This window comes from Uloborus diversus, chromosome 1 (assembly GCF_026930045.1).
Source record: "Uloborus diversus isolate 005 chromosome 1, Udiv.v.3.1, whole genome shotgun sequence".
NCBI lineage: Eukaryota > Metazoa > Arthropoda > Arachnida > Araneae > Uloboridae > Uloborus > Uloborus diversus.
Window position 1 is genome coordinate 271323499 of NC_072731.1, and position 20422 is coordinate 271343920.

The window sequence follows — 20422 nt, forward strand, 5'->3', positions numbered from 1 at the left end:
CCCAGAAGCCAGAAGGAATATAAAAAGGGTCATCAACCCCTTGACCAGACCAAAGAGAAGGCATAAAATATCGCTTTTTGGCTTTTAATTTCGGAAAATTTCTCGAAATATGCCCCTCATTTCACGAATGAGAGCTCCTTACGAAACTTATAGCCCCTTCCAGGAATAAATCCTGGGTGCGCCACTGCAAGAGGAACGATACATGTAAGGCTCTCTGCCACTTTTTAAATGGTTTCGCTCGAGTTCAGAGTGAAACAGAAAATAAGGATTCGGTCCTTATGTCGCCACGCAGTCAACCGTCCGACTTGGCTTTCCTGTCGGAGTGTCGCCTGAACGAAACTTTCTTCTCCGAGCCCGACATGGAGCCCTTGAGGAAGGACTCGATGGCACCACCGAGCGCCACCGCGTCCACCACCTCACACTCGTCCCACTTGACGGCCGACAGGCTGCCCTGGGGGCGGGGCTCCGCCTCCCGGCCCCGCCCCGCCTCCTGGCCACGCCCCTCGCTGCAGTTGCGGGCGTTCAGCGCGTCCACCTGCCGCTCCGCCTGCTGCTGTTCGTTGTTCTCCTGGCTGCCGGACTCTTCGCTGCCGGTCCTCCGGACGGCTTCCTTCCTGAGTGGTTCCTCTGCAGCAGGCGGTTGGTCGAAGGAGGCGGACTTGGTCTGGCGAAGGGGCGCCGCCTGCCTCCGCTTCCGGGGGGAGGAGAGGGGGAACCTGTGAACAATTTACACAACCTGTTAGCATCATAACCTGGCGAGATGAGTATACAGTAACTCTTATTGATCTGAATTGCTTTCGTACTCATAAAGTAAGGTACTGTCCGTCCATCACGAGAAAAGCTCCCGCCGAAATGTCTGCGCCTGTCTACTGCTATAGCAACGAGGCGTATCTCATTTTTTCAAAGGAAGCTTAGTGTTGGAAAAACCTGTACGACTGCACGAAGACGAGTGGCAAAATGGCGACAAAAAGCCTTCCTGATAACCCTTGCAGAAAATGAACGAAGTCCGTTTCTATGGCAGTAGACGAGCTCAGACTTGATGGCGGGAGCTTTTCTCGTGAAAGACAGACATTAGCAAGCCCGTGCTGCGTAACAATTTATTCAGAAATTACAAAAAATGCATACAATCTGAGCAGGCAACAGTGCAGATTACTTCTCTACATAGAGGCATTTGTTCCAGCAGGACACCAAACTGTCAAAACTGGTTTTGGAAGAAATCCTAGTCAAAGTTCTAAAACCGTGGCTTTCTGAACCGGCTCCCAAGTTCTGACACCCGAGCGTTCCTTATAAGGTCCAAAGAGATGGAAATCACTTGGTGCGAGATCGGTACTGGAAGGAAGTAGGTCCAATAATAGCCACTGAAAACACAAATTGCACGTAGCTGATGTGGCCGTATGCGATCAGGCATTGTCGTGAAACAACAAAACGCCTGTTGCGATCAATGGTGGCTGTTCGTTTATGGCGACTTGCTTCTCATAATAGACACAGCGTGGCTCAAAATGGGCAGCATTTACGTTTGACCGTGTTTCCGTCAAGTCAGAGTCCTATCAAAGGACACCTAGCTCCATCTACCGGCACAGCTTGAAAGCTCTGATCATCTTCGTCACCTTCAGAGTGATGTTTATTCGTTCAGTGAATCTGCGCACTCGTCAGTGCTCTTGCTTCCTTATATTACTTTTTGAAACCCCTTCCTAATGGGGTCGTTTCCAAAACTTTAAAAGTATTTTTTTTTCTGAAAGAGCATGCATATAGGATCTGACCTTTTTTTAAATGATTTATTTAAGTTTAATATTTTTAAAAAATTACTTAAATCGGTGTGTTTCATTGTTTATGCTTCTGCCGATGACATCCTAAATGATGAAAGGCCACTCAGTGTTGCCATTCGCAGTGCAAAGTATTTAATTCGCATCTTTACTCACTTGCATTGGCAACGATAGGGTTGATAGCAAGCGTAGCGCGCAATTTTAAATCGCTTCTTGATTATCATAACGCGGAAACGCGGAAAAAAAAGATGCGCCAAAGAGCATCATTTGTGACGTCATCAAGACCACGCCTTGTTTGAAAAATCGGACGTTTAAAAAAATTAATTAAAAAAAAACTGTTTCTGAAAATGAAAGTATTTTCTGGGCACATGTTATTATTTTCGCTTATTCTATCAATTTCAGTGACAAAACGTAGTACTTTTGACTGAAGGAAACAACGACCCCATTGACTGCTTGCTGTTGCTGTACAACTCAATACAGAACAAAGTTTGTTTATCTATTTCCAAGACTTTTTGTTGGTAAGTTTTCAAACTCTTCTATTTACTAGTACACATGTGACTTGAAAATTTATGTTAAGCATAATCTCTACATAGTATAAAATAAAGTCTCCAAAAAGCGTCTGTGTGTTTGAACTCGCAAAACTCGAGAACTACCCGGCCGATTTTGCTGAAATTTTCACAGTTTGTTCCTTTAAGTCCTGAGAAGGTTTGCAGACCAGTTCGAAAACAATTCGAGGAATAGTTCTTTTTTTATTCCAATGTTGGCCCAATTTTCATATTAATTCCCGAATATGGGGGTTAAAAATTACTCGCAAATAGTAACATTATATATCGTTGGAAAGGGAAGAATTTTCCGCATTCTATGCAATTTGTTCCAATGCTCTAACTTAATTGCGGCAGGAGTTTTTTGCGATTTTAGCTCGAATTTTTTTAGGCTTAGCTGAAATTTAGGCACTACTTTCTTCATTAAATCCATAAATAAAAGTGAAGGAATTGGTGCACAGTTTTTTTTTAACAGCATTGAAAAGAGCTGCTTTTTTCACTCCAGATCTAACTCGACCTAAGGTCGAAAGTTTAACCCTCTATCTCCATTAGAAAAAAGTTACAAGCGAATTAATAGAAGTTCAAAAATCTGTTCTCTATTCAAGTTTTTAACCATTTTATTTTGCGTTTCCACGGTAACGCGTTTCGAATCCATTGTTTATTTCCATCTTTCTCACTTTCAATTCTGAAACTTATTTTATTTTGTGTTTCCATGGTTACGCCTTTTAAATCCATCTTCCTCATTTTATTTTAATTTCTTAAAAGTATTTTAGTATCTGTCGTCATTGTTTGGCGAGAAAATTTTGCATGATGGTTTTTTTTTTCTTTCATTAAATCCTGGTTATTGAAGATACTTCACTTGACGCAATGGTTTTTTTCAAGGTCGACCGAGCAAAGCCGGGCAACGCAGCTAGTGTATACTAAAAGCATTGTAGTTTGTTATACTGTGGCCTTTTTTTACGGACAATGTTTTATCCTGGCAGTTTAGATGTTCACTTTCCAAGATGGCATGCCTGGTATTACGAAATACTCGATATTTCGATTCTATCTGTGACTTTTGTAATTCGTTCTCTACCAGACATACATTTCTCATTAATCTTATAAGTATGTTTTATTTTCTAGTTAAAATTAACTAGGTTTTATATGACGTTTGATTGGTTTTCCAGGGTGTAAACCAAGTATTCCATATTACCTTACTATTTCATACTAACATCCATTTGTACATTTATTTTTAGTACAATTTTTTCATAAAACCGAAACAAAAATGTTGTTTTTTTATCAAGTGATATTTCATAACAATTACCTGTATTACCGTTTATACGTTTTTGAAGGGAATATATGAAAAAAGCGTACAAATGAAAAAACGCATAAGATATAGGTTTATGTGTATTAGACTCTGCAGGGACTAATTTCAAAAACGTATGATTGATAAAAACGTATAAAAGAGAAACGCATAAACGGTGCTTCACTGTATTTAGGATGATGTTGGGGATTTTTATTAAAAACCAGTACAGTTATTTTTAGAACTGTAAATGGTATCTGATAATACCCTCCTCTCCTCTATATTTCGGTTGAATATCCTATTTGTCCCCAACTTCAATGTCATGATGATTTTCTTTCTGTCATGATGATTGAATTTCACAAATCGAAATATTGGAAAAACAATTTTTTTTCGTCGTGTCCTCACGTAGCGGTTCAGAAATTAAAAAAAAAAAACATGGATGAACTAAACCAAGACATAAAATAGTAACTCCATCAGTTTTCCACTTCGCCTAATTAACACCTTTGGAACTCGGACCAAGTGCTTATTTGTCTTTAAACCTGTTGCCAAACAAAAACTCTTTTTCGCCTTTACAGTAAATTTTAACTTAATATTCGAACGGTACCTGCGTCCGCCGGCAGTCCCCAGGATGGCCTTCAGATCCTCCTTCTTGCAGACGATTCCCAGGCTACTGGTCCTGGAGGTGGATCCTGGTTCGGACAGGGACATGGCCTTGCTGGAAAGGAAAAGAGTCTGAATCAGCCTCGAACAAGTAGCAGGGCCTCATCGAGAAAAAGTGATGCCCAGATCCCGGTAAAAGTTGGTGCCTCTGCCGCACAACAATCCGCACATTTTTAAAGTACGAGGGCAAATCAAAAAGTCTCTGCGCGTATTTTTTAAAGCCAAAATATGGCTGAGAATGCAAAATGTATAGTGCATTCCAAGCATTGACGGTTCCTTCAAGTGTACCAGCCGTATCTGCTTTTTGCTCGGAAGAGCGGAGCTGCTATCAGTCATTTAAGATGACGGTCCGTCTTCAGACGTCCACAGCTTATGAGCGGCGAAGTGTTATTCCTTTTCTATGGAGCAATAGAGACAAACGCAAATACAGTGAAGCACAGTTTATACGCTTTTGAAGGGACTGTATGAAAAATGCGTACAAATGAAAAAACGTATAATAGGTATAAGTTAATGCGTGTTAGACTGTACAGGGATTAATTTAAAAAACGTATAATTGATAAAAACGTATAAAAGAGAAACGTATAAACGGTGCTTCACTGTAGCAATTCGCAGGAAAATGCTCCCCACGTACGGGGAAAAGTGTCTCTCTTGGAGACTCATTTGGAGAGACACAAGGGGAGTTTGTCCCTTGCTCCAAAGAAAACAAATAACACTTCGCTGCTCATAAGCTGTGGACGTCTGAAGACGGACCGTCATCTTAAATGACTGATAGCAGCTCCGCTCTTCCGAGCAGAAGGCAGATACGGCTGGTACGGTTAAAGGAACCGTCACTGCTGGGAATGCACATATTCGTTTTGCATTCCCAGCCATATTTTGGTTTAAAAAAAATAGGTGCAGAGACTTTTTGATTTGCCCTCGAAGTACGCTCACTGGTTGAAGAATTAGGAACAAAAGATCCTATTCCTATTCCTATTCAGAGTCACAACTGACTACAACTGTATTTATGTCGAGGACTGCATACTAAGTGCCTTGCCTCCATTATTTTACATACCGATAGATGGCAGCACCATCACCGGATCGAACAGTTTATGAGAATTTAGAACTAGCCCAGGAGCAAATAGCTACCTGGTGCTATCACCCCCAGAGGTATCGTTTCACTTGGAGGACATTGAGACCACGAGCCTATTTAACGTCGCCCAGTCCCCTTTAATGACGACGGTGGTTCTTCGACCATCGAGGTTCGAACCCAGGACCCTCCGGCCCCGAATCCGTCACTCTACCCATCGGGCTACCATGGCCTAACCCAAGATCAATATTTTATTGGACCTCCTTTTGAACGGTTAACTGCTCTGATTCGTTTAGCCATCGAGTCTACAAGCTTCTGGAGTGCATTTAGATCCAGAGAATACGATGCATTGGCTATGCAACTTTTTAGATCTTGTAAATGAGATGGAAGAGGAGAGTGCCCACCGGCGCATGCGTCTTTCCACCCCATCGCTCACAGTTTCTATGGAGTTAAGTTCCATTGGCGGTGGCCAGGGGAGTTGTTGGAAGTCATACCGATGCTCAACGAACCCATTTTCAACACTTCTGGCTCGATGTGTACTATCTGACCATCAATTAAATGGAGAGGCTAATATCCGGTGTATAGGCGGAAATGGACGTACCTATTAGCTTACAGGGGGGTAGTTGGTTTGTTTCAGATGTGCACCTATGTCTTTCTATTATTTAGGCCTTAGTTTTGTAAAAATGAAAATTTGCTCCCAGCAAAATTTTTCAAATCTAAAGTATATTCGATGCATATTCTCAACTTATTTCAAAAATTAATTGATTTATTTAGTCACAACAAAATTTTGAGCTTATCATTTTGCTTTTACGTTTCTGAACGAAATTTTTCAAATCTAAAGTATATTCGATGCATATTCTCAACTTATTTCAAAAATTAATTGATTTATTTAGTCACAACAAAGTTTTGAGCTTACCATTCTGCTTTTACGTTCCTGAACGAAATGTAAATATTTTATTTTATTTTTGTTTCCATGGTAACTATTTTTGTTTTCCCTTATTTTATTTTTGAGAATGCAATAAATGAATAAGGCACTAGTGACATTATAAAACGCGTGCATCAAAAAGTCACATCGTTATTTTCCATCTTCCCCTACTAGATTTATTCAGATGGAATCGTCTTTACTTGGCACATTGCCAAATTACATGCAATCCGTGGTCAGACAGTAGTTGCATTATCGTCCACGAAGTATCCGTTGCCATCAGGATTAAAATTCAAGATTGCAGAGTGCACCTGATCTGCCATGTTACGAAAGGAGGTAAATTATTTTCCAAAAGTGTTGGCAACCTTAATTTGCATTAGTTTCTTCTCATTCGTTCTTTCCTTCTTGCAACAAGATCGCGTCGGCAGAAGATGCAAATTGCAGGTAGCTTTTAAGCTCCCGTCACTTTGTCTCATTCTTTTCCCTTCCAATTTCAACCCAAGTCAGACTTGGTTGTTTTCTCTCGGCAGCTCAGTTGAGTCTGTCCGTTTCTACCGATAGCTTCGGCTTACTGCTCTTTGACGTGAATATCATAGCTCAATTTGTTTAACGTTTCGTACTTTGACTTAGAATGTTAGCTTCAGAAGTCGTTTAAAGTATAATGAGCTACTTAATATTGTAAAGAGCGTATTCTCAAAAACATGTCATTGTATATATCATAGCCATAATAAACAAGTTACTTTTTAACTTTGGCTCTTCTTGATGTTGCACAAGATTAATATGTTTTTTCAAGAAGTATCACACGTCCTGGTTGAGCTTCCACTAAAAGTTAATAAGCAGAGCACTTTTAAAAGCTAACAGTACAACATGCCATTATGTCCAGGTATCGAATGGTTGTTTGTTCACGTTCGAAGAACACCAGAACACCACTTCTATACAAGCGGAACATGCTCTATATCATGATACTCCCTCCAGACCCAATCTGAACTAGCAAAAAGTCTCTAACTCATTGGCCAGTGAGTGTCTTTCAAAGTAGTAGTCATCTCGCAGCAGGGGATATTTCGATGATTGGGAATCTGGCGCGGTCGTCTTATTTTTGGCGTAGTTTTTTTTATTTTGGTAACCCTGCTGATTTATAGTAACCCTATGTGATGGGTGGTTAAGGGGTCTAAGGACCCTTAACCTTCAAAATTTTCAATTTTCTGGAAAAAATATATGTTACGCATAATTTAATTCTGAACAATTTGTTACTTTATTTATTACCGTACGTAAAAAACTTTTCAAGTATGATCTGAACCAAAATTTTAACTAAAAATAAAAGTTAATAATAAAATAAAAAAATATTTTCCCCCAAAATTTTGTAAAATTTTGATATTAACTTATAAAATTTCAAAAATAAATTAAATAATTTTTAAAAAATAAATAAATTTAGGTTCAGATCATAAAACTAAACCAGACAAGCATGCACAAAAAGTTTTACGAAAATATATAAGAAACTTTGTGAGATATCATGCGCGCAAAACGAGAAACCTGAGAAAACGCAACCTGAGAAAAAGAAGCTTAAACAGCTACTGTTAACATAAATCTCTATGGGGAAAGTATACGCAATTTTTCGATAACTTGAAAAGTTTTTTGCGTATTGTAATAAATAAGGTATCAAATCGTTCAGAATTAAATTAGCCATAGCATATATTTTTTCCAGAAAATCAAACATTTTGAAGGTTAAGGGTCCAGATGGTTCCGTTCTCTTTGTTTAGATTTGCAATGAAAAAAACCTCTCGCGCAGGCGATGGAGCCAAAAGTTGACGCCAATGAAGAAAGATCGCCAGATTCCCATTTATCGAAATCTTTCCTCGCAGCAAATCGTCATTGCTCAAAAAAAAAAAAAAAAAAAAAAAAAAAAACAGTGATCTAACCGTCTGAAGCTGGTGTTTGCATTGTCCTCCCCCCCCAACTTTAAAGAATTTTTTAATATAAATTTCTAATTTGTTGCATCATAAAAATGACGATAATCTATTGTTTCAATACCGTTAATCTTTCTACCTGAACAAAGTGTCAGTTTAACTGATTATCACCACCGTAGTGGTGTAAAAGATATTTCAAAGATCTGCAGCTCTCTCCATTTTGACTTGCATAGAGACGATGCTCGGGCTACGCAAAATAAACAACCCTACTGGCAAGGAAGGGGAATCCATCTCATTCACTGAGGATATAAATTTTTGCTAAAATGTGGATTTTCAGGTTATGTACCTCAGCGGCCGGAAGGAGCCCGGACTCCGGGGGCTCTTGGCCCTGGGATCATCGGCCGGATCGTCGTTTCCGCAGGACGACCTCTTCTTGAGCTGGCCGGACTTGGACTTGGGGGGCGGACATCCGGGCGGGTCCGGGCCCGAGCCGAGCGAGAGCTTCTTGAGCCCGCGCAGGATCTCGCCAGAGGACATGGTCCGGCTGAAGAACTTGGAAGTCTTCCAGCCGCTCGAGCGGGCCGACCGGCCGGACTTGGCGGCCGGAACCATCTGCTCCGAAGACTCCTGGCCTGAAGGACAAAAGGACTTTTGAAGCTTCACATTCAAAAACAAACCTCAAAAATCAAAATGTGTTATATCAAACGAATGATTGGATGTTTCATCTAAATACACAGTATAGGCACAAACGATGGCGAAAAAAAAATAATAAAAATAAATAAATAAATAAATAAATAAATTAAAAAAAAAATTGAATTTTGACCTCTTGAATTCAAATTATGATTTTCGCAATCACAAGTATATGTGTGTATGTAGGCATGTGTGTTTATGTGTGTGTGGGGGTATGTGTGTTTGCGTGTAGGGGGTATGTGTATGTGTGTGTAGGCATGTGTGTTTGTGTGTGTGTGTATGTAGGCGTGTGTGTTTGTGTGTGGGGGTATGTGTGTTTGTGTGTAGAGGGTATGTGTATGTGTGTGTAGGCATGTGTGTTTGTGTCTGTGTGCTGGTATGAGTGTGTGGGTACTTGTGTGTATGAGTGTTTGTGTGTGGTGGGAAATGTGTATGAGTGTAGGCATATGTGTTTGTGTCTGTGTGCAGGCATGAGTGTGATAAGTGTGTGGGTAGTTGTGTGTAGGCATAGGTGTGATCACTGTGTGGGTAGTTATGTGTAGGTGTGTGTGTATGTGTAGATGTCTGTATGTATGTGTAGATGTCTGTATGTATGTGAAGGTGTCTGTATGTATGCATGTGTGTGTATGTGTTTGTGTGTGTGTATGTGTGTGTGCGCGTGCGTGTGTGTGTAGTTGTGTATGTATGCGTGTGTGTGTGTAGCATATGGATGCAACCTGGAGACGGTTTTCGCTAGAGGAGCAGCATCGTGAGGAGCCGGTCGACGGTGATGCTGCAGAGGGTGCTGGTGGGAAAATAAAATGATAGCACATCAAAACAGCGAAGTGAGAACAATAAGCAATCGTGATTGCTCAAAAAAAAAGATGATTTAAAAAAAATTAATGATGATTTTAAAAAAAAAATGTGTGTCATAAAGACACTCGATGGAAGTGAAACTTTTATCTTTTCTTTTTTTTTTATATATTCCAAACTCACTTCTCTCACACTTTTTTCTCTCACGCCAAGCTCCTGTTCTTTCTGCACTTGATTTAGGCATATTCACGACAAGAGTGTATATTTTAATGACGAAAATATATAATAAACAACGAGAAAATTAAACAATACTTGAAATCCGCTTTTTAATTGCCAGAAACAATGACGATTAGTCGTCATTTTTTGCAAGCGTTTCATATTCAGAAAACTTTGCTAAAGTCACTCGAACTATTTTTTTAATGACAGAACTGTTTGGCAACGAAAGCAAAAATGCTGAGAATCAAAGATGCCTAACTTTTACATCCTTATTTTGAATTCTGAGCTGTTTCTTGCTCCTGCCTTTGCTTGCTCCGACTTCTATGTGTCCACTTTTCTCATGCGAATGTTTGTGTATGTCAAGTTTTTATTATTTTTTTTCTGCCATGGGCTCCTCCTTTCGACGACCATTTTAATTCCGGCATTCTGAAATGAAGTTACATATCAGAGCAATTTTAGGGACCACAGAACACTAATCTAGTTGAAAAAAATTGAAAATATTCAGTCGGGGGAGCTCCGAACTCAAATTTTTGGGAAGATATGCCGAATGAAACTCCAAATATCGCCAAATGATGATAATTCTGCCGAATAGAACTCCAAATTTCCCCGAATGATAAAAGTTTTGCCGAATGGAGCCCCGAATTTCACCAAATGATGATCATTTTGCCAATTAGAACTTCAAACGTTGCCAAATTATGATTATTTGGCCGAATAGTTAGAAAAAAATTGCCGAATAAGGAAACTTTTGGAAGGTCACGGCGACCTCCCATCGGGGCGCCCCTGGCTTCAATCACCATCATGAGACAGGTTTTTGCTTGATTGTCACGTGCCACACCGCCGAATTTCAATGGAATCAGAACTGTTGAGAAGAGGTAAGAAGTAGATGAGTTCTTTTTGAAGCCAAGATCCCAAGTCATGTGATAGCCTTTAAACTAAAGTATCGGAAGAAATTTCAATTTTCGATTTCGAGTCACAACTGACTACAACTGTATTTATATCGAGGACTGCACACTAAGTGCCTTGCCTCCATTATTTTTTTATACCGATAGATGGCAGCACCATCACCGGATCGAACAGTTAATGAGAATTTAGAACTAGACCAGGAGCTAATAGCTACCTGGTGCTAGCACCCTCAGAGGTATCGTTTCACTTGGAGGACATTGAGACCACGAGCCTATTTAACGTCGCCCAGTCCCCCTTAATGACGACGGTGGGTCTTCAACCATCGAGGTTCGAGCTCAGGACCCTCCGGCCCCGAATCCGACACTCTAAAGATCGGGCTACCACAGCCGTAACGGAAGAAATGAAGTTCTTTTCACTGTAGTTTCACGCAAGACGTGTCTACCATTCGTCTTTGTTGAAACTCGTGACTTGAGATCTTTGCCTCAGTTTTTCCTAATTAGCCAGAATATCATATTGTTTATCTCTAATTTCACTAGAAAGGTCTCACAGTGTAAACATGAAGATGCCCAGAAGTTCGCAGTGAAGACAAAGGACAAAGTGAGAGGTCTTCGTGTCGCTTTGTCTCATGATCCCAAAAGGGATTTATTCTCTCTGCTAGAATAATTCCTCTGAGTTTGAAAGCAGAGTTTTGCCAAGTTGACTTTTCGTGGTTTGTTCGGTTACTTAGGATTCTATCCATGTCACTTTTTATATCAATCAAGTTTTTTTTAATCCATCCCTGCAGTGGATTTTTCTTCCAGCCGATAATTCAGAATTTTTGACACTCAGTTTCGCACTAGATGGAGGTAGTTGAGCTCTCACGATGCGAAACTGCACTAGGAACTTAGAACTAGGTTTAGCCGAAACCTTCCGAGCCAAACAGACAGTCGAAGCACCGTTAACACTTTGCGTAATCATGCGACATGGGTAACGATGATTTTTGGCATTTTGAAACTTTACCGACTGAAGCCGCGTTCGAACCCGAGCCCTAAGATGGAAGACACAAACGCCGAACCAAAAACATAAAATACACCGCAGGCTCAGTCATTCCATCCGAAGACTGCAGTTTCGTGCTTATTAGCACTCATCAGCCAAGAATGGGAAGTGACTGAGCCGGAGGTGGGAAACCTCTTAAGCCCTGGCTTTAGGGCGGTAACTTACTGAAAACACAACAGTTTAAATTGAAATGAAAAAAGATTTAAAAAAAAAAAATTTGAATTTTGACATCTTGAATTCAAATTATGTTTTTCGCAATCACGAGTGTGTGTATGTTGGCGTGTGTGTTTGTGTGTGGGGAGTATGTGTGTTTGTGTGTGGGGGTATGTGTATGTGTGTGTAGGCATGGGTGTTTGTGTCTGTGTGCAGGCATGAGTGTGTAGGTAGTTGTATGTATGAGTGTTTGTGCGCGTAGGGGCGGGGTATGTGTATATGTATGTAGGCATATGTGTTTTTGTCTGTGTGCAGGCATGAATGTGTGGGTAGTTGTGTGTATGTGTGTGCATGTTTTTGTGTGTATGTGTGTAGGTGTCTGTATGTATGCGTGTGTTTGTGTGTGTAGGAGTATGTGTGTGTTTGTGTGCATGTGTGTGTGTAGTTGTGTATGTATGCGCGTGTGTGTAGGGCATGGATGCAACCTGGAGACGACTTTCGCTATAGGAGCAGCATCGTGAGGAGGTGATGGTGCGGAGGGTGGCGGTGGGAAAATAAAATGATAGCACGCCAAAAACAGTCAAATGAAAGCAATAAGCAATCGTGATTGCTCAAAAAATGGTTGTGTAAATTGTGTTGGCGCTTTTATCAGTCATGAACCAGCGAGTTTTGTAAATCAGACATTTACGCAGGTGGATCGAGCGTTCGCCGTGAGAAGAAATGGAACTCACTTCTGGTGATAGTGGGCGTGGCCTGCAGCCTCTCGCAGAACACATCTTCGACTGCCGATGAGATGGTGGACACGCCCCTCGACTCCCCGCTCAGCACGCCCTTAGTGCACATCGCTCATCATCGTCCGCTGAAAAGGGGAAGAAGACGTTAGCACCCTCCTACGGTATACCGGTACTGCAATCATTACTAATACCGGTATTTGCTAAGGTCAAATATCGATATTTCATCTTAGCACATACTTGTTTTGCGAAATTGAAATACCGGTACTGCAACCACTACTAATACCGGCATACCGGTATTTGCTGAGGTAAAATATCGATATTTCCCCTGAGCACATACCGGTTTTAAGAAATTGAAATACCGGTATTGCAACCACTACTAATACCGGTATATGCTAAAATAAAATATCGATATTTCACCTTAGCAAATACCGATTTTACGAAATGGAAATACAGGTACTGCAAACACTACTAATACCGGTACGCTGGTATTTGCTGAGGTAAAATATCGATATTTTACCTAAGCACATACCGGTTTTACGAAATTGAAATATCGGTACTGCAACTACTACTAATACCGGCATATCGATATTTGCTGAGGTAAAATATCGATATTTCACCTGAGCACATACCGGTTTTACGAAATTGAAATATCGGTACTGCAGTCACTACTAATACCGGTACGCTGATATTTGCTGAGGTAAAATATCGATATTTCACCTTAGCATATACCGGTTTTACGAAATTGCAATACCGGTATTGCAAACACTACTAATACTGGTATTTGCTCGATTTTTTTGAGCAATCACGATTGCTCATTGTCCTCACTTGACCGTCTTTGATGTCCGGTTCCTTTTTCAGTTTTGACCAGGGGCTTCTACAGCACCACCGCCCACCGGCCTCTGCAGGCTTTACTCCTCCGGTCCTGAGTTATCCGCTTCTCCTGGTCGGGGGCGTCCATGCGCATGCTCACACACTCACGTCTTCACACACATACACCTCACACATGCCTACGCGCATACACACAGGTCTACACACACACACAAGCTTGCACACACATACAACTATGCATACGTAAGTGCCCAGGAGGAGGGACTGGCTTGGGGGGAAAGGAGCGTTTCTAGAAACAATAACTCCAATGAGTGGGGTGCTGTCGCAGTTCGTGATTGCGTAAAACATAATTTGAATTCAAAATTTCAGAATTCAAATTAATTCTTTCTCTTTTTTAGCAAACTTTCCCAGTAAAAGTCAGAAAAGGAAGAAACAAGCATTAAAGAAGGCTTAATGCATCTTAAAAATATCGCGAAAAACAGAAAAAAGTCAAAAATAAATAAAATAATTAAATAAATATCGAAAAATGAAAAATTGGAAAGTAGGGTATTGAGAGGGGGGAAAATGTCTGTCGGCATGTCTGTCTTCCCCCCTAATAACTTTTGAATGAATAGTCCGATTCGAACAAACTTTTTTTTGTTCAAAAGATCTCGGCGAGGACACCTTATTCCCATATTTCACTTTTTTTTTCTCTTTTTTGATTTTCAATGGCAAGGATTCAAAGTCCGCTACAGCCGAAGAACAAGAAAAAGACATAGAACAAAAAGAAAAGACACAGCAAAGAAAGCCTATAAAATGCAATCGGGTCCTCCGCCGGGCGAAGGGTGAGGTGGTCTGATATGACCATAGACTAATAATAAGAGTAGACCGAGCTTTTTCATTCTTGCTGATGAAGAAAATTGGTTCATAGATGTATCACGTGACTAGTGGAAGGGCTTGGCGAAGACTTTGCCAGCATGGTTGCTAGATGGCAGCATTATCTATAGTTTGACACTCGACATGTATTTTAAGACAATGTGTTTTCATTAAAAAAAATTTCCAAGTGCAGAGATTGAACAGTTTTTTTTTAATTTTAGTTATGCATTATTTTGACACTAGTAATAGTTTTTGGTCACAGTTTTCAATAACTTTTATTTCATTTGGAACTACTACGTCAGCGTTGGCGTAAACGTAATGGCGTAAACGTTTTGCGTTAACGCAAAAATGTACTAATCGGTATCTTAAATTGAAATTGTAGGTAAAAATCTTACCGTTTGCCGATTCTTTTTGGGCGCTTGAATATTTAATTGCTTAGAGAGTTATTGAAATTGACTAAAGAAAATGCACAATACTTTCTAAACGAAAAACTCACTATATTAACAAAATATTTACAACTTAGAATAACAAATTTACAAATCGGACTCCATAAAAGATCATTCTTCCGTGTTCCATCAATTTTTATTTATTTTATTTCGATCGTCTGCTACGATCAACGCCCGCTGTTGCTAGGATATCCACCAGTCACATGGTTTGTTTATGAGCAGCAAAAGGGTTGCCATAGCTCGGTCTATTCTTATTATTAGTCTATGGATATGACCCAGGTTGCAGAGAGGCCAGGCTAGAAATAACATTGAATCGATGTAAATGCTTGGAAAGGCAACAATGTCCCAAGGCCAGCCTGAATTCAGCCACCATTTTATGTCCGCGTTTATTTGATAGGACAGGGAATTTGTCTCTCCATGGTTTTGACGAAGATCTAATCGCAAGACTGTTCCAAACCTCCTCCGACAATGCTAAAAGGCAGGGTTGACCCAATTGGACCCAATTGGGTTGGACCCAATGGGTTTTTTGAAAAAACTCATTTAAAAAAACCCATTATTTAGCCCACTTTTGGGTTTTTTAAAATTTTGTGAGAAGTTTTTAAAAAAATTAATTAATTTAAATACTTTCACAATTTAAACTTCTTTTTTATTTGTTCTTCACCACAGACAATGAACACAAAAAATGAATTTTGAGCTTTAATAGTATTTCTTAACTCTTAACGGCATTAAAAATATACTTCAAAGATTTTAAATAAATGTATTTAACCTTTTTCTTTAACTGGTCAATAAATAACTCGAATTATCTTGACCAAGTCCTGTCACGTCTGTTTTTCTCAATATTTGTAGATTGTACAGAGGAAACTAATCTAGTTAAAAGACTTTCATGTAAATTATTTTCTGCTAACCAACACGTCACAAATCTCGAATAAACACAAGGTAATTTTTTTAGAAATAAACAGATTTTTAAAACGGTCTACAGAAAACAGAACAGGTACAGTATTTTCATTATTTTCAAAAAAGTTTAATATTTCTCACCCTGTACAGAGAAATAGAAAAACAGGCAACATAAAATTCAAAGAAATGTCTTGATTAAGCTGGAATTCAGTAAAAAGGGATTTAAACTTATTGAGGTTCTGCAGTAGTTTTGCATAACAAAATGAAATACTATAAAGTAAAATGCAAAAAAAAAAAAAAAAAAAAAAAGTAGTAATTAAAAACGAACAATAGATTTTATCACTCGAGAAGTAACTTTGCCTTAACTGTTGGTCATAAGGAAAATTAAAAAAATATGAAACTTTAACATTCTTGGGTTTTTTCGTCTTATATACTTTTCTTCAGAAAACTCTGAATTTTAACTAGTTTTCCAGCTTTTTACCCGAAGATAATTTTTGCACTTTGTCCATATACTTATGCTACAAGTACCCCACATTTTCCCTAAAAAAAGACAAAAAAAACCCACATTTCTTTTAAAAAACCCAACTTTAGTTGGGTTTTTTTGGGTTTTATTTAAAAAAACCCAAAAAACCCTGGGTCCATGGGCATTTTTTAAAAAACCCGGGTTTTTCCAACCCTGCTAAAAGGAACTTCTAGCCTAGCAGTTGGCAGGATCATGGTACTAATAGTGTCATGCAATCTCTGCAAAAGTTCCCGACACTCTAGGACAACATAGGTCATGGAGCAATTTTAAGACCCCCAACGTTTGCTTGCCCTTGAGTCACTGAGTAAAACAGCACTTGAAAACCACTGAAGTGGCATGTCAATTGGGTGAGAGCAGTTCGTAATTGCTAAGGTAAAATACCGATACTTTACCTTAACAAATACCGGTTTTACGGAATTGAAATACCGATATTCAGTATACCGGTATTGCAATCACCACTGACACCGGTATTCTCTAAGGTAAAATACCGATATTTTACCTTAGCAAATACCGGTACGAAATTTTACGAAATTGAAATACCAGTGTTTGTTATACCGGTATTGCACTCGCTATGCCGGAATACCGGTATTTGCTAAAGTAAAAAAACGATATTTTACCTTAACAAATACCGGTTTTACGGAATTGAAATACCGATATTCAGTATACCGGTATTGCAATCACCACTAACACCGGTATTCTCTAAGGTAAAACATCGACATTTTACCTTAGCAAATACCGGTTTTACGGAATTGAAATACCGATATTCAGTATACCGGTATTGCAATCACCACTAACACCGGTATTCTCTAAGGTAAAATACCGATATTTTACCTTAGCAAATACCGGTACGAAATTTTACGAAATTGAAATACCAGTGTTTGTTATACCGGTATTGCACTCGCTATGCCGGAATACCGGTATTTGCTAAAGTAAAATATCGATATTTCACCTTGGCACATACCGGTTGTACGAAATTGAATTCGGTGTACCAGTATTAGTAATGATTGCAGTACCGGTATATCGAATACCGGTATTAAATTTCGTAAAACTGGTATTTGCTTCAGTGAAATTTCGGTATTAGGTGCAAATAATAATAAGACATTTTGGTAATTTTCTTATCAGACGTTTACAGTTGATTCAAATGCGCATTTCTTCATGAATGAAACAATATCAAAACCAGGTATTTGATGCCAAAAAGCACTAAGGAATCAAGTATTAAGCGAATACGAAAAAGGCAGAACTACGTGCAATTTACCGACAGTCCGGTTATACCATGAAAAGTGTCAAATGATGTACCTGAATATCGGAAAAAAAAAACTTATTCAATATCAGTTCACTGACCACAACAGCCCCACAATAGAGTAGCCGACCACGCGTCAGAGCCACGCGGCATGGTTCCTCGCAGCTATCGACACTGTCGGCCAGCGCCCTCCAGATGAGTTAACTTACCCCGCCATCTATTAGGAATTCATAGAACTAAACTTACCTCACCATCCATTAGGAATTCATAGAACTAAACAATTAAATATTAAATTTGCAATTACAAATATTTGGGAAAATCTGATTTTTAAAAAAGTAGCCTACAGCCTTTCTCAGTATTCGACACAAAAAGCATTTCTATTCAAACCAGTAGTTCCTATGATTAGCGCGTTCAAACAAGTAAACAAACTCTTCAGCTTTATATTATTAGTACAGTGGACGCCGGTTAATTGAATTAGTGGTTAATTAAATCAGCCTCTTTATGGACTCATAACTGTTTAGAACAACTGATGCATATAAGCGGCAGCCACTGTATAGATGAAACAAATTAAGGAGGCGTTGCATAAAGTAATTCCATCCTTCAAAAATAAGAACTATTACGGTTCTTATTTTTAAAGTCGCGAGTGCAGATGTAAAATTTTCAGAAATTTTTAGACGCCAGAATTTTTTTTTCTCTTCGTTGTTTTCCGGAAGTAAAATGATGTTTTGCGATTTTAATGCAAATATTTTCTTAAGAAACATAAAAGTGATGAAGATATAAAAGATATAGCAATCAATGGTATTTTTTCTTGTTAAATATAAATTTACGTAAAACTCTTACTGTTCAAAAAAAACCAAAAAAAAAAACAGCAGCCTTTTTTTTTTTCAGATTACCAAAAGTTATCTAAATTAGTCAAATTATCTCTCAGCAAATTCATTTTGAGCAAAAAACGGAATTTTTGAAAATTATTAAATAAATTTTTTTGTCAGCAATTTGCTTTCTTCTTCTCTTTTTTTCCCTTTCAGATAGTGACATTTTAAACTGAAAGTTTCTTTACTTTTTAACCGACTTCAAAAAGGAGGTGGTTCTCAGTTCATACAGTATGTTTTTTTTTTTTTTTTGAGCAATCACGATTGCTTATTGCTTTGATTTGACTGTTTTCGACGATCCTTTGATTTTTCCCACCAGCACCCTCCGCAGCATCACCGTCGACCGGCTCCTCACGATGCTGCACCTCTAGCGAAAACCATATCCAGATTTCATCAATATCCTATACTTACACGCATACATACACGCACCTACACACATATACATATATATACCTACACACACATACATACACCTACACACATACGCACACACAACTACGCACGCACATACACACAACTACCCACACACTCATGCCTGCACACAGACACAAACACACATGCCTACACACACATACACATACCCCCACACACACCTACACACATACACACAACTACCCACACACTCATGTCTGCACACAGACACAAACACACATGCCTACACACACATACACATACCCCCACACACACCTACACACATACACACAACTACCCACACACTCATGTCTGCACACAGACACAAACACACATGCCTACACACACATACACATACCCCCACACACACCTACACACATACACACAACTACCCACACACTCATGTCTGCACACAGACACAAACACACATGCCTACACACACATACACATACCCCCCAAACACACCTACACACCTACACACAACTACCCACACACTCATGCCTGCACACAGACACAAACACACATGCCTACACACACATACACATAATCCCCACACACGCATACACATACCCCCCACACACCTACACACATACACACAACTACCCACACACTCATGCCTGCACACAGACACAAACACACATGCCTACACACACATACACATAATCCCCACACACCTACACACATACACACAACTACCCACACACTCATGCCTGCACACAGACACAAACACATATGCCTACACACACATACACACATACACACAACTACCCACACACTCATGCCTGCACACAGACACAAACACACATGCCTACACACACATACACATACCCCCACACACACCTACACACATACACACAACTACCCACACACTCATGCCTGCACACAGACACAAACACACATGCCTACACATACACACATACCCCCACACACACCTACACACATACACACAACTACCCACACACTCATGTCTGCACACAGACACAAACACACATGCCTACACACACATACACATACCCCCACACACACCTACACACATACACACAACTACCCACACACTCATGTCTGCACACAGACACAAACACACATGCCTACACACACTACACATACCCCCACACACACCTACACACATACACACAACTACCCACACACTCATGCCTGCACACAGACACAAACACACATGCCTACACACATACACATACCCCCCACACACAACTACACACATACACACAACTACCCACACACTCATGCCTGCACACAGACACAAACACACATGCCTACACATATACACATACCCCTACACACAACACACACGCCTACATACGCACACTCGTGATTGCGAAAAACATAACTTGAATTGAAGATGACAAACTTCAAATTAATTTTTTTTTTTTTTTGAACAATCACAATTGCTTATTGTTCTCATTTGACTGTTTTGAATTCCTATCATTTTATTTTCCCGCCAGCACCCTCTGCCAGCACCACCGTCGCGTCGACCGGCCTCACGATGCTACTCCTCTTTCGAAAACTGTCTCCAGGTTGCGTCCATATCCTACACACGCACACACGCCTACCTACACATACACACACTCATGCCTGCGCACAGACACAAAGACACACTCCTACACACACACACTTACACACGAACTCCTACGCACACGCGCGCGTACACACACACAGTACTGCATACACAACAC

General features: G+C 39.7%; 1 protein-coding gene across 1 annotated transcript; it reads right to left on the reverse strand.

Moving 5' to 3' along the window:
- Positions 1-292: 292 nt before the first annotated feature.
- Positions 293-12787, reverse strand: LOC129227591 (uncharacterized). The gene is made up of 4 exons (XM_054862176.1): positions 12660-12787; positions 8486-8771; positions 4192-4302; positions 293-716 (listed from the first exon to the last, which is right to left on the reverse strand). The coding sequence occupies exons 1-4, from the start codon at positions 12769-12771 to the stop codon at positions 293-295; spliced, it is 933 nt and encodes a 310-aa protein (XP_054718151.1). The 5' UTR covers positions 12772-12787.
- Between the last annotated feature and the right edge of the window lie 7635 nt (positions 12788-20422).